General features: G+C 43.6%; 1 protein-coding gene across 1 annotated transcript; it reads right to left on the bottom strand.

Moving 5' to 3' along the window:
* Positions 1 to 241: 241 nt before the first annotated feature.
* On the bottom strand, positions 242 to 15,540 carry hspa14 (heat shock protein 14). The gene is made up of 14 exons (XM_008280920.1): positions 15,463 to 15,540; positions 13,832 to 13,912; positions 12,172 to 12,254; positions 9,943 to 9,991; positions 8,003 to 8,108; positions 7,834 to 7,924; positions 7,641 to 7,745; positions 6,204 to 6,365; positions 4,745 to 4,900; positions 4,011 to 4,113; positions 2,093 to 2,308; positions 1,024 to 1,188; positions 522 to 589; positions 242 to 445 (listed from the first exon to the last, which is right to left on the bottom strand). The coding sequence occupies exons 1-14, from the start codon at positions 15,517 to 15,519 to the stop codon at positions 343 to 345; spliced, it is 1,545 nt and encodes a 514-aa protein (XP_008279142.1). The 5' UTR covers positions 15,520 to 15,540; the 3' UTR covers positions 242 to 342.
* Positions 15,541 to 16,323: the final 783 nt, after the last annotated feature.

Genomic DNA, 16,323 nt, shown 5'->3' with positions numbered 1-16,323 from the left:
AAGTTTAAAAAAAAAAAAAAAAAAAAGTTCAAGAAGGGGGCAAATACTGTTTCACGGCACTGTACCTATCTAGATATAGTTGCCACTTAACACTCCTACCATCACCACGGGCGTCTGGCCGTCCTGATCGTAGCGTTTGATCAAAGGCTACCATTCCAAACTCTTTTGTACAGAATTTTGAAACACAGCTTGTACTTGTATTCAACGTTATTCCATGCATGTAAAGAAACTCACGAGGTAATAGATTTATACATTTAGTTTATTGAGTGAGAAATGGGGAAACAAAATAGAAATTACACCAACACTGTGCCCAACTACGGTTAGGATTGTAGATCTGTGGCTTCATGATGCTGCTGCTGCTGCTGCTGCTGCTGCTGCTGTTATGGTGACGACCTCTGATTTTCCAGTCGTCTGCTCTACACAGGACACATGAATGGAGCCATCCCTGAAACACAAAGAAACCATGACACAACAGCTATCTCATGAGGCGGGCCATGCACTGATCCAGCGAGGACTCGTACCTTTTCATAGTCACCACCACGTCAATGTTGTGGTCTGCTTCACTGGGCTGCAGGTCTCTGAAGACAATCTGTATGTTGGACACATAAACACATACACAAGAGCAGACAAAATGGTCAACAACAGTCATTTTTTTCTATCAATTTCCTTTTTCTTTTTAGATACAGACTAGTCCTCAGTGAAGTTCTATAAACCTGCTGTGTGTGTGAGAGAGAGCTGGCCCCACCCCGTGCACACTGACTCAGAGAAAATTATTCTGGACTGAGGAAAAGCAAAAATGCAGGTAAACTGTGACAGTGTTGATCAATAATAAGTAGAAAATCTATTTTCTTAATCGGTCTCGTAGCGACAGTAGAGCTGACAACCTCAGAGTTTATTTATCCTCTTGAGTTTACCTATTTAACCTCAGAGCCTGTTAAACACCTGGTTTTGGTACTAGTCATCAGTGCCTAGTACTGCTGTGCACCCAAGGGTAGTAACGGTCTGACGTTTGGTTTTCTGTACCTTAGATAGCTGTTCTGGCTGCTCCATGACAAATCTCTGGTAAATATCCAAACAGAGGGAGGACTGTTTTCCACCTCCACTCAGGACGTGATGTCTGCGGGCAGGTAGAGGCATACCAGACGGAAGGAGAACGGTGAGAACCTCAGCTCCAGATTCATCCACCTCCTGCAACACACATCACCAAGCCATGTACTGTTACACAACTCAGCCACAACAAAAACGTTCTGGTTGTGTAGATCCCCCTGATGGTGCTGAAACAACTCTCAATACACGGGGCACGTATATGGTGCTGCTTCTCCCAAGGAGGAGGGTATACTTGACCTGTAACAGTGTTTAAGTTGGTGGTGTGTGGTAAAGAAGAACACCCCCATGAATGCCAGGACCCAAGAGTTCCCAGGAGAGCAATGCAAGGTAATAAGATGAACAATGCTATTTACTTGGATGAGCTGCTAGTGGCTGATCAGTGTACATATATAATGAGTCAGACCTACTGAGAGAATAAAAACATGTACATTTAGACACATGCAAAAATCTGAATGATCAGTTTTCCTGCCATATACAAAATACTGAGAGTTTCTGACCGAGATCCTTCATCCACCAGGGCTGTCAGGTTCTCTAAGTCAGCTGTCAATCTGTTGATTTTGTGTGTTTCCAGCACCATACCATGGGAAAAGTCCCGTTGCCAGCTTAGTATGAGCAGATATCCTGTCACATTTAGACCACACATGGGCTCTATGTGGGTGTGTGGATGAATCTGAGTAAATCTGAACAGCTGGGATCAAATAAGCTGAGTGACAGCGCCCACACAAGCATTAGGTAGGTAGGTAGGTAGAGGTAACCCCGCTGACTGCATACCCAGACCATGTTGGTAGGTAGAGGTAACCAGGCTGACTGCATACCCAGACCATGTTGGTAGGTATAGGTAACTCCACTGACTGCATACCCAGACCATGTTGGTGAGGGATTACGTAGCGTTGTGCCCTGTTGTGGAGCTCCCAAGACCCAAAGCCGTGACATTATAAACTCCTAGTAGGGCCAACAGAGTTCCAGTCATGTTATCTGACAGTACCTTTATTAGTATGTCAGCGGCAGAGACATCCACTGTGACAGACTCTTCCTCAAGGACAAAGCTATCGCTGCCAACCAGCAAGCCGGCTTCCAGTGCGGCTCCCACAGCAATGACCTCATCAGGGGGCGCTGAGCTGAGAAGCTCTACATCAGGAAACATCTCACGCATTATCTGCTGGAGACGAGGGATTCTGGCTGAGCCGCCACAGAGGACCACCTGAAACATACAGAGTTGAAATCAGAAGTTTACATCCACTGTATAAAAAGGCAAAGCCTTTTTTTTCCTCACTGTCTGACATTATATCAGACTAAACTTTTCCTGTTTCAGGTCAGTCAGGATTACCAACATTATTTAGATTTGCTAAACTCCAGAATAATGAGCGAGAGAATGTTTTATTACTTCTTCAAAGCGAGAAGTTTACATCCATTTCCTTAGTATTTGGTAGCGTTGTCTTTAAACTGTATGACTCGGGTCAAACGTTCTGGGTTTCCTTCCACAAGCTTCTCACAACAGTCTGATGAGTTCTGGCCGATTCCTCCTGACAGAACTGGTGGAACTGAGTCAGGTTTGTTGGCCTCCTTGCTCCACATGCCTTTTCAGCTCTGTTGACTAATGTTCTCCAGGACTGAGATCAGGGCTTTGTGATGGCCACTCCACAACACTGACTTTGTTGTCCTGAAGCCTCTCTGTAACTAATCTGGCGCTGTGCTGAGGGTCATTGTCCATCTGAAGGCCCATGAGTGCCCAAGCTTTAACTTCCTGCTGATGTCTGGAGATGCTGCTTCAATATTTCCACATAATGTTCTTTCCTCATGATGCCATCTATTCTGTGAAGTGCACCAGTCCCTCCTGTAGCAGAACACCCCCAAAGCATAATGCTGCCACCCCCGTGCTTCACAGTTGGGATGGCGTTGTCAGGCTTCAAGCTTCCCGCTTTTTCCTCCAAATGTAACGATGGTCATTAAGTCCAAACAGTTCAGGTTTAGTTCCATCAGACCACAGGACATGTCTCCACCAATGAAGCTCTTTGTCCCTGTGTGCATTCACAAACTGTAATCTGTCTTTTTTTATGTTTCTTCTGGAGTGATGTCTTCTTCCTATCTCAGCAGCCTTCCAGCCCATGTCGGTACAGGACTGGTTTCACTGTGGATAATGACTCTGACCAGCTTCAGCAGCATCTTCACAAGATCTTTAGCTTTTGTTCTGGGGTTGATACACACATTTCAACCAAAACACTTCATCTCTGGACACAGAACCCGTCTCCTTCCTGAACGCTATGATGGCTGGACATTCCCATGGTGGTTATACTCGATATAATTGTTTGAACAGATGAACGTGGAACCTTCAGGCATCTGGACATTGAACCCAAGGATGAACCAGACTTGTGGAGGTCCACAGTTCTCTTCCTGATATCTTGGCTGATTTCTTTAGATGTTCCATGTTGTCACCAAAGGAAGCAATGTGTTTGAGGTGTGCCTTAAAATACATCCACAGGTGTGCCTCCAGTTAACTGAGATGTTGTCAGTTAACCTATCAGAAGCTTCCAAAGCCATGACATCATCATCTGGGCTTTCCCAAATAGTCTGAAGGTATTTTAGTAGATGTAAACTTCTCGCTTTGAAGACGTAATAGAACATTCTCTCTCTCATTATACTGGCATTTAGCAAATAGAAATAATGTTGGTAATCCTAAATGACCTGAAACAGGAAAAGTTTAGTCTCATTTAATGTCAGACTGTGAGAAAAATGGATGGATTGATGATGGATTAAAGTTTTTTTTTGTCTTTGAACTGTTCTTTAATTCACTATCATAATAAAGGTTCCTGTCATCTCAATAACTACAACAATGATTACTACAAGTGGGTCATTCCAAACAGTCACATATAGATCAAAGCACACTTGGCTCTAAACACACCAACCTTGTTAATGCTGCTGGCAGAAAGTCCTGCTTTCTCCAGCAACAGCTGAATTGGCTGGATGCTTTTGTTGAGGAGTGAGGAGCAGAGCAGCTCAAATCTAGCTCTGAAAAACAAAAAGAAACAACATACTGAAGTTTTAACAACTATTTACCCTTTGTTCTTTAAAGCATACAGATAACAATAGTTCTGCAGATCATGACAATAACTGACAAACTTAATAACATTCGTATATACTATGCTCTGAACAAACCATCTGTGTGTGTTTCCCACTTTGCTTTCAGTGGTGCGTAGTTTTTAATATTTGCAGCAGCTTCTTGGTTTGTGTTTGTGCTTTCTTCTTTCGTTAAAACTAATGCAGTCTAACACATCAGTCATGCTACAAATCTTAGCTTCATGAAGGTTTGATTTTTTGTTGTTGCTTGTGCGTGTCTATCCGTTAATGTGACGGCTTGGTTCACACTCGTACCGTGTTGAAGGCTAACCGAGTAACCTAGTAGGATTACCGGCACGGCTTTGATGGATGAGCGACCCGGGTGCAGCCGACTCGTTTAGCTGCTGTCAGATTAACAAAGTGGGAGAGGAGTTTGACTGAAACATGGCTCACACGTGTCCCTTAGTTCATCCAGTCTCCACATGTTGGCAAGTTGGATCCGTAATTTTGGGTCAAGGATTGGCTGTTTTAGTGTCTCATCTTTATTATGTTCTGTAATCAGGGTCTCAGCACAACAGCTTACCTTGAGACATTGCATTCAAAGTCAATGCCGTCATGCAGGGAGTCAACGAAACAGTTGGCCGAGCCCAACGAGGACAGTGAGTGCTTGGCCATGTCAGCGCCGTTCATCAGCTTCAGCATCGCTCGAGCGTTACTGCTCACATCATGTTTAAAGGTTCTGCACACAGACAACATCAGGGTGATTAGGAAGACTCCAGTACAACACATCACTGGTTCTGGTGTGTCGGTGGGGGGTCTATCTATACTTCTCTACTACAGAGCTCGCTGTCAGCGCCATTCACCGCTTTCATGTATAAGCCATAACATTAAAACCACCATCCTAATATTGCACAGGTCTCTGTAGTGGCGCCACAAGTGTTTCCCACCAGGACACTAGCACTGGGTCCTTGGGGCCTTTGCAGATCAGATTTGTTCTGCCACATTCACAACACGCTGGATGAGAATGGGAAGCCAGGACAGACGTTTGGACTCTATTGTTTCTGTCTGGGTACGCTGTAGGGCTACCACGACCATTTCACCATCCATTAACCTTCTGACCATTTTATAGATTAATTAATTCAACTAAACAGTTAGTAAAATGGCCATTTTATTTAAGTTTATTTTGACAAACTGTGTGTGATTGTATAACGCAGCACAGTGTGAAATGTGAATAACAGTTTAAATGCTAAAGTAAAAAACTGTTGAGTTGAACCAGTTATAAAATAAGAATTTTCTTAATGTCAGTGTCCATCACTGTTTTACACTTGTTCTGGTGTCTGGAAACACACAGAACAATACGTAACTGTGAACATCAAGTTCGCTCGATGAAAATACCATATATAGGAGCACAAAGAGGAGGAAGAAAATGGCTTTGTGCTGAACTCTGTGTTTGTCTTCAGCTGTTTGTGCATTCGGTTAATGCTGCTGCGGTACGCCATCTAAACTCAGCACATCTTACAAACCACTATTTTGTTGTTTGATCATTTGAAGCACGCTCGTACTCTCACAGACTTGGTCTTTATGAACTTTTACATCTAACTGTGTCGGACTTTGTCCCTCCACTATCGTCTAAACCTGCAGTGCAGCTGATGAATTGGAGCCAAAAACGACTGATGCCAACAATGATGTACTGACACTAAAAAACATTAGTTATAAAAGAAAACATGATGCATTTTGAGTACGGACACTTGAGCTGTCACGGCAGCCCGAGGTCATGCTGGAGAGGCTGCTGGTGTTGGGGAGTAACACAACCAACATATCAGAAACATTCACAGAACACTGAATGATCCATGTTATTCACTTCATTAATCAGCGGTTTTAATGTTGTGGCTGCTAAAATCTTTAAATGAAATACATGCTGTATGTTGGATCATTACCATGCGACACTGTCTCCATGCTACTGGGTGTCAAAGTGAAATGTATCAACTATCACATTTACAAAATGTAAAGAGCTTTGAGAAGCAGCAACAAACAGGAGCTACCGTTTAAACTCTGAGGCGAGGTGCTGGGCTAAGGCCTGGGTGAAGCTCTCCCCTCCGATGCCGTGGTCCGTGTGAGTGCTGAGAACCCGGAACATTCCTCCGTTGACCTGCAGCACCGTCACACTCAGGGACGTCCCGCCTAACTTATACACCAGGACATGGCTGCCAACACAGGACATAGAAGGATGAGGACAGATCACCTGGAACCAGCTCTGATTACTCTACTGACTCGAGGTGGAAATAATATAAACAGGTAAACCAGAAACATTCCATAGAGGAAGCAGGACTGTTCAATTCAAATGGTGCCGATTCACAACATGTGTCATCTTCATACAGTCAGAGATAGAACACAGGCAGAGGAAAGCAATAATCATGTTGAAGGCCAGTGAAGACGATGAGAAACTGGCAGCTGTGCAGCCACACATCACTACAAAGAGGAGAAACCACAAACTACGGCAGACAGAGGACACACAGTTAGCGGCATGCAATGTGACTGTGAGTAACTGAAGAGATGGGCCAAAACCTATTCATGAAAGAAAGATGTTTTACAGTAAATTCTAATGCTCTCTACTCAACACACTGCTGAGCAACGGTGTAAATCAAAAACAACTCAGGACTGGCTGCCCCAGGAAATTCAGCCAAAGAGCACAACACAGGTGCAAAAAGAAATCTGGAAGAGCCTGAAAGTTAATCACAGGACCTGCAGGTGACTATTCTGTTGATCTGAACAATGGTGCATGCACTTACAATTAGAAAAAGCCACATGTTGTGGAAGGATGTCGACTCAAAAGTACAAAAAAAACCTGACAAATATCTGGAAACTGAAGGAATTTTGTATTGAGGACTGATCACTTCAGCAAACCAAAGTCAGAGACTGGTGGATAATTATTCAAAAATACCTACAAGAAATAATTTCTGTTAAATGACCAATCACATCTGATTTCCAAGTAAAAGGCCAACATCAGTGTAGGAGCCAAATGGAGCTTTGTGTTGATATGTTCTTTCTTGTTGTTGGTGTGTGGATGTGAGTGGGAGAGGGAGAGAGTGGCCATGGGTGTGTTTAACTCCACCAAGAGGAGGCCAGAGAGGCTGGCTCCACCCGACTGAGGAAGTTGGAGGTGGAGCCCATGGGGGAAGGGTTAAGAACCAGCTGCCACAGCATCTGGGGTGGCTGAGGAAGGCAAATAGTTTTCTGACCATGTGGCTGCATCAAGGAACTGGGCCTTCTGAAAGTCTCTTTGATTTAAAGTGTTGGTCACTGGGACCGACTGAATCCACTTCTACTCATCATCATTCATCTGCACGTGTCCCAACTAAAATCAACCCAGCCATCAGTAGTGGTCAAGCAGCAGACTGAAGGGGGTCTGCTGAAACTGCCATTACAATCAGCAAATCCCTAAACAAGCCAACAACAGTAAAGTGTAACATGTGCTGCACCTCTTTCCAGAAGTGTGGTCCTGTCCGATGTTATAGGCCAACAGGGCAGCTGCAGGCTCATGGATCAGCCTCAGCACGTGGAACCCTGCAGCCTCGGCTGCCTCCCTACACAAAGCAAACAAGGTGATGGACTTATAAGTTGAAAATAAAAAAAGCTTTATAGTCAGTTGCAGTGAGCAGTAACATAGCCTACCTCAGAGCACGCTTCTGATTAGGTGCAAACTCGAAGGGGACGGTAATGACCACGTCACTCACATCAGAGCCCAAAGCTGACTGGGCCGTTTCTTAACAGACGGGAAGAACCAGTCAGCTTGCAATGTATTTACAGAGTGTGTGTGTGTGTGTGTGTTTGAATAAACTACCTTTCATTTTGTGGAAGATGAGTTTAGCGACGTCCTCTGGAGCGACGTACTCTGGGTGGTCTCCTGCTGTGATCTCATAATACGGCTTCTCTCCTCTGCTGACGACCTGAACACAGAAACCACTGCTCAGACTGAGTCACTGGTTCCTCAGTAGAGCCACTGGTGCTGGATCATTTTTAACATTAAACTAAAGCCCCATTCAAATTGGACTTTTCTTTCTAGGGAAAGAGGTGATGAGCTGAAAAATATCTGACCCAGTCAGTGATTTTAGTCCAATTCATTTTTCCCCACTAATAATTACATTAGAAACAACTCTGTCAAAGGGTCCATCCCTGCAGTCATCTCAGTGATCCATCAGTTCATATGAATTCCAGGTTCAGACAACACTCCTGGAGTGTGACTGCTACCATGATGTACTTTTAAAAAAAAAAGAAAAGTTTTTGTCTTTACAGTGCTGTTAAAAAGCATTGGCCCCCTACAGATGTCTTTGTCACACTTAAGCTTCACATCAAACTAATTGTAGTGTATGACAAAGACAACACAAGAAAACACAAAATGCAGTTTTTAAATGATTTCATTTATTGAAGGAAAAATGCTATCAAGCCCCATTTTGCCCTATGAGAAAAAAAAATTGCCCCTTTAGCTATGAATCGACCAAATGACCAAATTCAGTTGACAATTGGGTTCAGTGTCTCCAGCCACACCCACATATGATGATGATGAGGTTCTGGGACTCCAGAGAACCACAGTGAGACCCATTATCCACAAATGGAGGAAACATGGAACAGTGGTGAACCTTCAAAGGAGGCCAACCGACCAGAATGACCCCAAGACCACAGCAACAACTCAGCCAGGAGATCACAGAGGAACCAGATGTACATCAACGTAACTGCAGGTCTCCCTGGCCTCAGTTAAGGTCAGTGTTCATGATTCCACAATAAGGAAGACACTGGGCTAAAATGGCCTCCATGGCAGAGCTGCAAGGCCAAAACCACTACTGACCAAGAAGAACATGAAGGCTCATCTGGCATTTGCAAAAAGAGAAAGTCTGGATGAGCCCCCAGAATTTTGGGTAACATCCTGTGGACTGATGAGCCACAGGTGGAAGAACAACATTGTAACAGCAGTGAAACATGGTGCAGGTATTGTGATGTTTGGGTTGCTGTGCTTCCACAGTACCTGGACGACTTGTCGTAACTGATGGAGCCATGAATTGTGCTCTGAATCAGAAAATCCTCCTGGAGAAGATCCATCCATCAGTTCAGGACCCAAAGCACACAAGCAAGTCCATGGCTCAGAAAGAAAACACTAAGGTTTAAGAGTGGCTGAGTCCAAGTCCAGACATGAACCATTGGAGATGCTGTTGCAGGACCTTAAAGGTCCGTTGATGCTCAAAAACAGCTAAAGTGGTCAAATTAAAACTGTTGTGCAGAGACGAGTGGGCCACATTCCTCCATGGCCATGTGAAGGACTGATCACAAGCTGTCGTTCCACTGCCAAGGATGGCCCATCCAGCTACTGGGTTTGGGAGGGACTTCACAGGAGTGATAGAGGTGTTCAATAAATCATCACTCAAAAACTGCATTTTGTGTTTTGTAGGTTATCTCTGTCTGATATCATTTTAACATAAATATTAGTCTGATGATTGGGAACATTCAAGTGTGCAGAAATAGAAGACATGAGGAAGAGGTCCGGTGCTTCTGGTGTAGGAGAAGACCACAGCAAGTCAAGCGCCGGTCTCAAAGGTTTGGGCGCTGTGCTGAAGTCAAATGGTGGTTTCAATCCTGTCTAAATGGGGCTTTTAAAACAATACCTATAAACCATAATGCCTCTGACTGAAGCCATAGAACTGTATGTGCAGAATAACTTTAAACATTTTGCAGTACAAACTCTTTTATCAGTACATCGACAACACACAGTTTATCTGTCAACACACTCACCTGACACTTGGTCTCTCCTTTGTGAGTCTGTGTCTCTGGATCATTGAACCTACAGATTGACAGAGACAAAAACAAACTGTCAATCAGGATTATAATACATGTTTTATATATGCAGGTGTCCAGAGGGTGAATTCATTTTAGATCCTCAATGACTAAATCCTCAAGAATTTGAGTCAAGAGTGAGGCTACTAGTTAAGTGCTACAGGTGACAATACTCTCAGAAATGACATTGTGTGACTGTCTAACTGTTCAGCCACTAAATGCATTTTACAAGCTCTCCTTGTTACTGCAATTTCCACCAAGATGCTACCTGAGGAGGAGCTCCAGGTTCAGTGTTATACATGCCAAGCTGCTGTACTGTTGGGCACACGCTGCCCCTGTTGCCACTCAATGCTGGCATCAACAAGCCATTGTTGCTCAGAGAACTGTCTAAAAAGTTAGACCAGCCCTGATACTCATTTTGAATTTTTTTGAAGAAATATATATATACATACATATACATATTCTATTAGTGGAAACGGCAAATTAGTGAAAATCAACAATCTCATTAACCAGAACGTCACCACAACACCTTAATGCATCGTGGAATCCCTTCTGGACTGAACCTGATTGGTGGTGGGTTCATACACCAACAAGACAACGAGCCCAGCAGACTTCAAAGCTGTGTAGAGACCATCTGACACAGAAGAAGGAATCTGGAGTTCTGGGACCTCATTTCTCATCAGTGCATAGAAAAGGTTCTAAATTCTGTCGTACGAATGAAGTTTAGAGTGTGTGTAAGTACAAAAAAATCCGTATTTATCAAACGTGCGTACGGGGGTCGTACGCACATCAGTGTTGATAAATCCCACTTGTTGTTAACCTCCGTGCTCGTGCACGTTGCCTTCAGGAACGCCTCCAAATCACCACATAGGGCAACAACACGCCTCTTTCTAAAACAAGTGAAGATTTATTTTTTCCTCACCTGTCGTCATCATCGTGGCAAAAAGGGCGAAAAAGAGGAACTTTTATGAAACTGAGATCGAGGTACTTGTCAGCGAGGTTGAAGCAAACCAGAAAATATTGTTTGGTGCATGAAATGTTGGGATAAGCAGCGAAAGAAAAAATATTGCAGACAAGATAACCACAGCAGTTATTTCTGCTGGGTCAGAGGAGAGACCGCTGGCAAAAATTTTAAGAGGTGGTTTGACGTTAAGCTCAATGCCAAAAAACGCATCACAGTCCATAAAAGAGAAATGAGCGCAACTGGAGGAGGACGAGTTAATACCGAACGTTCACCCAGCGGATAACCCTGATCACTGCAGATGAGATGATTTAATAACCAAACAAAGTCCAGCTAAAACATTTCCACACTCTGTGACACTCACCAATAAGCCAGCCGTCTTCAGCAGCTCCTGCTTGGAGACCCACAGAACTTGTTCTGCTCAATGAATGAGTCGTGCATTCCTCCAAGCCGCCAGGCAACAACGTTGGATAGCCACAAATGTGCATCGCAAATTATCAGTACGTTGATTGAATGAAACCCTTTTCTATTTACAAAATTAAGCTCGTTTAGTGATGCTGCTTTGACTGTGATGTGGGTGCTGTCTATGGCTCCACATATGTTTGGGAATCCAGCGACAGCGTTAAGTCCCCGTTTGATTTGGGCTCATCGGTGATGGTTGTAAAGGAACTGGACGTAGGCTGGGGCCAGGGGAGTTATGGCATCCACCGGCTTGATCCTGCTCAGTGGTGGCTGGAAATGTTGCATATGTCTCCAACCTCACGCTGGAATGTGCCGGTGGTCAAAATCCCTGAATACTTTGTATTTGTAGTTTCACTGTTCTACCGCTAGATTATGTGCGTACGCATGGTCAGAGTTGTGCGTATATTTATGCACATTCCTAAGTATAAGTACAAGTTGATAAATTCCATACTTTACGTAGGAATGTTCGTACACACGCTCTGCGCACATATCTGTGCGTACGCACTGATGATAAATGAGGCCCCTGGAACTGATGGACCGGCCCAGTCAGAGTCTGGGTTTGAATTCTATTGAACCCATTTGGGATGTCATACATTCAAAGGTTGGTCTGTGGGAACATCTACAAACTATCTGGAGCTCAGTAACACCAGAGAGACTGTTGAAGAGTTCACAGAAACACTGGCAGCAAGAAGCAGCTGTTATGTTATGACAGACAGACAGACAGACAGACAGACAGACAGACAGACAGATAGACAGATCTTCACCTTCTTCCCAGTATCTGTTTCACTCTAACCACAGTGTTGGCAGCATTGCGGACCCGTCCTTGCTTTGCTGCTATACCGACAATCTGCAGAAGACAACAACTTGTCAATAAGCAACAATGACTTGCTACACACACTTTACAGCTACACAACACTTCTGTCAATAATGTACCAATAATCTGGCTCTCAAGGCTGTGTACAAACCGAGTCTTTATGAGTCAATAAATGGGCTACAATAATACAAGAAACACTAAACTATACGAGCGCTGTACATGGGACAGCGCAGTGTGATGCTCTACAACTACAACAGGTTATACTACAAACGCATGGTGCATTCACCAAGTGTCATCCAAACCAAAGTAAAAAACCTTCAGAAGACAGTTCAGATGGTGCTGCTGTGACATGTGAAGGACTTGGTTTGGAAATAATGACACAGTCAGTTGTTCCTTCAGCAACAACATTTAAAACAGGAGTGTGTATTGAACTGGGAGGTCTGGTTCAGCTGTCAGAGGGCATGAAGCGGATGAAAGCAACTCAAGTGTCACTGACATCAATGAAAACTGTACATTCTCATTTAAAGTTAATGAGACTGTTGAAGATCCTGTTGAAGACAGTTTTACTGGCTTCTGTAGATGTTAACATTTTACTGATGAAAACCAGCTGTTTAGGAAGTTTTCTGACAAAAGCCATTTATTTCAGGTTGAATGAGCTCTAATAAGATACTCTGTGTTATCTGCTGAACACAGAAAGGGACTTTTTGCTCTAAACTTAGTCAAAAGGAACGATGCACAACAGCTTCTGGACAGATGCAGAAAAATATGGCAGCATGTGTCCTGCTGCCTTCTTCTTAATCAATCATCTGTGTGTAAAAAACAACCAACAACACAGCAGGATCTACTAGTGCTGTCCTAAAAGTCCTCAAAAGGGTCAGATGATGGGAATCTGGAGGTTACGGGTCAGTAAGCTCCACCACATCTTCTTCCTTTTTATATATCAATATCTTCATAAAATCAGTATCATGCAACAAAACATGCAGTTATTTTAAACACATCAAGGGCAGGCTGAGTGTGTTTAGATTTCCTCATCGTTGATTAAAGCCCTAAAACGTCACCAGAAAGTTTTATCTCCATGAACATAACTTCTTCTTGCCTTACAGTAGCTTGGATGTGCCTATACATCAGGGGTGGGCAATCCTGGTCCTTGAGGGACACAATCCTGCATGTTTTAGATGTTTCCCTCATCCAACACACCTGATTCAAATGATCAGGATCGTTATCAGGCTTCTGCAGAGCTGGATGATGAGCTGATCATTTGAATCAGGTGTGTTGGTAGAGAGAAACATCTAAAAAATGCAGGAATGTGGCCCTCGAGGACCAGGATTGCCCACCCCTGCTCTACATGGTTCCAGCTGTCTCTCCACTCACAGCAGCTCACTAACTAACTAACTAACACAAGATGCTGCCCAGATGCTGTCAACACGACTAAACACTGGCAGTTCAGCTGTATGTGTGAACTGGACGCTGATCATGAAAAAGACGAAGGACACATAAAGCCCCATCGCATGAGTTAACGTCACACGAGCAAAGTCAGCTCGCCAACAAGAGCCACATTACTGAGACATACAACAGGTCTAACTGAATCAGAAGCTAAGCATAGGTTGTACCTGCTCAGTGTCCCTGTAGCCCACCACAGCTGGAGTCACTCTGTCTCCGGCATCATTAGCCACCACGTCAGCCCGTCCATCCTGAAACACACACACACACGCACGCACACGCACACACACACGCAAACACACACACACACACACACACACACACACACTTACTTCAATAATGAAAGATTTATCACTGTTGCTGCCAGGTTTCTGACCATGTCACTAGGAGAGTTTTGTGGTGGCCTACAGGGACATGAGTGAAATGAGTGGCTTGATCCCATCGAGTTGGGAAACAGCTGCTACACCATAGGATGGAGTTCAAGGATCCCAGGATCATACAAGGTGTGAACAAAGAGAGAGATGGGAAATTGGTCACTGATCACACGATTCAGGAGCCATAGTGATTCTTTTTATTATTATTATTATTGTTATTATTATTATTACTAGTAATTTCACTTTGCCATTATAGCTCAATCAGTGTACACTGAGAAAAAATGCAATTTATAGCAATAAAAAACTAAAACAAATGTTTCCGTCCTACATACATATTTCATAAATGACTTTCATTATGAGTTATTCTGTTGTCTGCATCCAAAAACTAAATATTTAATGCCTCAAACAATATCACATGGCCTAGAATGATGGATCACAGACAGATGAATGGTAAATAAAAAGAATGGACAGAGCAGATGTTTGACATTCTTGGCTTGATAAATGACTGAACGGTAACTGGTAGTAGCTCATGTTCAGTCACTTCCAATCAATAAAGTGAATAATAGACAATGCATGAAAGATCTAAATAAATTCAACTGTTTAAAGAAATCAAGCATCAGGAAGAGATGCTCTTACAGATCCATCCAGACTCACCAACAGGTTCTATCCTGGCAGTACACAGTCCTGAACACACACTAGTCTCCAAAGTCTGAACGATTTATCATATATATTTAATATTTATATTATACTATACTACATCACTTTATATATAATATGTATTATCTATATTTTCATATATCCTCAGTGTTCTTATCTCAACAGTGCAGTATATTAATTCTACTGTGTGGCTGTCACTGTGCTCATTCCTGACTGTATATACTACCTCCTGGCTCCTTCAGTAAATATATGTATGTATTTTTGTTTTATACTTGTCTTTGGCACCACTGGAGCTGTCTTTTAATGTCGTTGTACTTTGTGTATGATGACAATAGAAGCGTTCTATTTTATTCTATTCTAAAACACAATCTCATCCATGTCAGCAGCATGTTGTGGCGCTGTTCGGGTTCAGACCCACATCACACTGACTGTCAGTGAGTCAGCTGGACCAGGCTCCAGGTGAGGATTGGTGGATGGATGGAGGCTCCACCTGTCCATCCACCTATATCCAGGTAGGTCTACTGTGAGCCCATCACAGACCAACACAGGCACCTCCACCCGTTACCCCAGACTGACTGGCACATCACACGTGTACAGCTGTAGTGGCTGGGTGTATCAACGGTGGCTGTAGCCTCCCAGTAGCTGGGCAGCACCGCCGCTCCGGGTCCGGCCCGGGTGAGTCCAGCCCTGACCGGAACCAGCCCGGAGCGGGACCAGCCCGGACCGGGTCCAGCTCATCCACCCGCGTGTCGATGTGAGAAGCAGCTTACCTTGAATATCGCCACACAAGCGCACGTATAGCCAAAGTGGACTCCAATCGCTGCCATGCTGCCTCTGTGAACCGGAAGGGCTGGTGCACTCGACTCGTGTTTCCGGCCGTCCACCGTGTAGAACCTCCGGTTGTCCACAGCGCCCTCTGCAGCCCGGACGGCCCGATCACGGTGTTGCAGGAGTCCCTCCAACGATGCTTCTCATTTAAAAGGTTTATCCACGGAGTACTTAATGTCCAACTACTGATGCTGTTAAAGGTTTATTCCAACCAAAAAACTACTGATTGTAATAACTTGGTAGGGAGGACTTGCATCTGGACAGACTGTGTGATGAGCGTCCTTCTGTCACTGTCAGGTACAATACTGATGGATCAGATGCTGTGGTCTCTACATCTGAAACAGGACGGTAGGACAGAGGCGATACCCAAACACAGCTCTGGAGGCACACACATGCACACTAATGTCATTAAACTACCACCTAATGTTAGGTTTATGCCACAGCTGCCCTAAATTAACAGCATTAGTGATTACCAGCATCATTTATAATCTTTCTGTAATAGTTAATACACCAGTATGTAGAAGCTCTTTAACCCAAATGATGTTTTTACTGCTAAAATATTATTATTATTGTTATCTATGAATTTTCAGATTTATTTTAAAAAAAAAACAACAACAAAGAAATACTGAAGCACATTATTATAGCTATTTACTTGCATTCTTGAACAGAGTTAGTTAGTTTTAGTGGTTGAATGTGATGCTTGATTCATGTCTGACTGCTCAGAGAAGCCCAGGGGCTCATATATATATATATATATATATGTGTGTGTGTGTGTGTGTGTGTGTGTGTGTGTTACAAACCAA

The sequence above is a fragment of the Stegastes partitus genome, unplaced genomic scaffold (genome assembly GCF_000690725.1).
Source record: "Stegastes partitus isolate 25-593 unplaced genomic scaffold, Stegastes_partitus-1.0.2 Scaffold213, whole genome shotgun sequence".
NCBI lineage: Eukaryota > Metazoa > Chordata > Actinopteri > Pomacentridae > Stegastes > Stegastes partitus.
This window is presented reverse-complemented; position numbering and strand designations above follow the sequence as displayed.

Coding starts and splice junctions, on each gene's coding strand:
- hspa14 (XM_008280920.1), bottom strand. CDS start 15,519: ATGGCAGCGATTGGAGTCCACTTTGGCTATACGTGCGCTTGTGTGGCG. Junction 7,746..7,833: donor AATCAGAAGCGTGCTCTGAG/GTAGGCTATGTT, acceptor TGCTTTGTGTAG/GGAGGCAGCCGAGGCTGCAG. Junction 4,114..4,744: donor TTTGAATGCAATGTCTCAAG/GTAAGCTGTTGT, acceptor TTTGTTTTTCAG/AGCTAGATTTGAGCTGCTCT.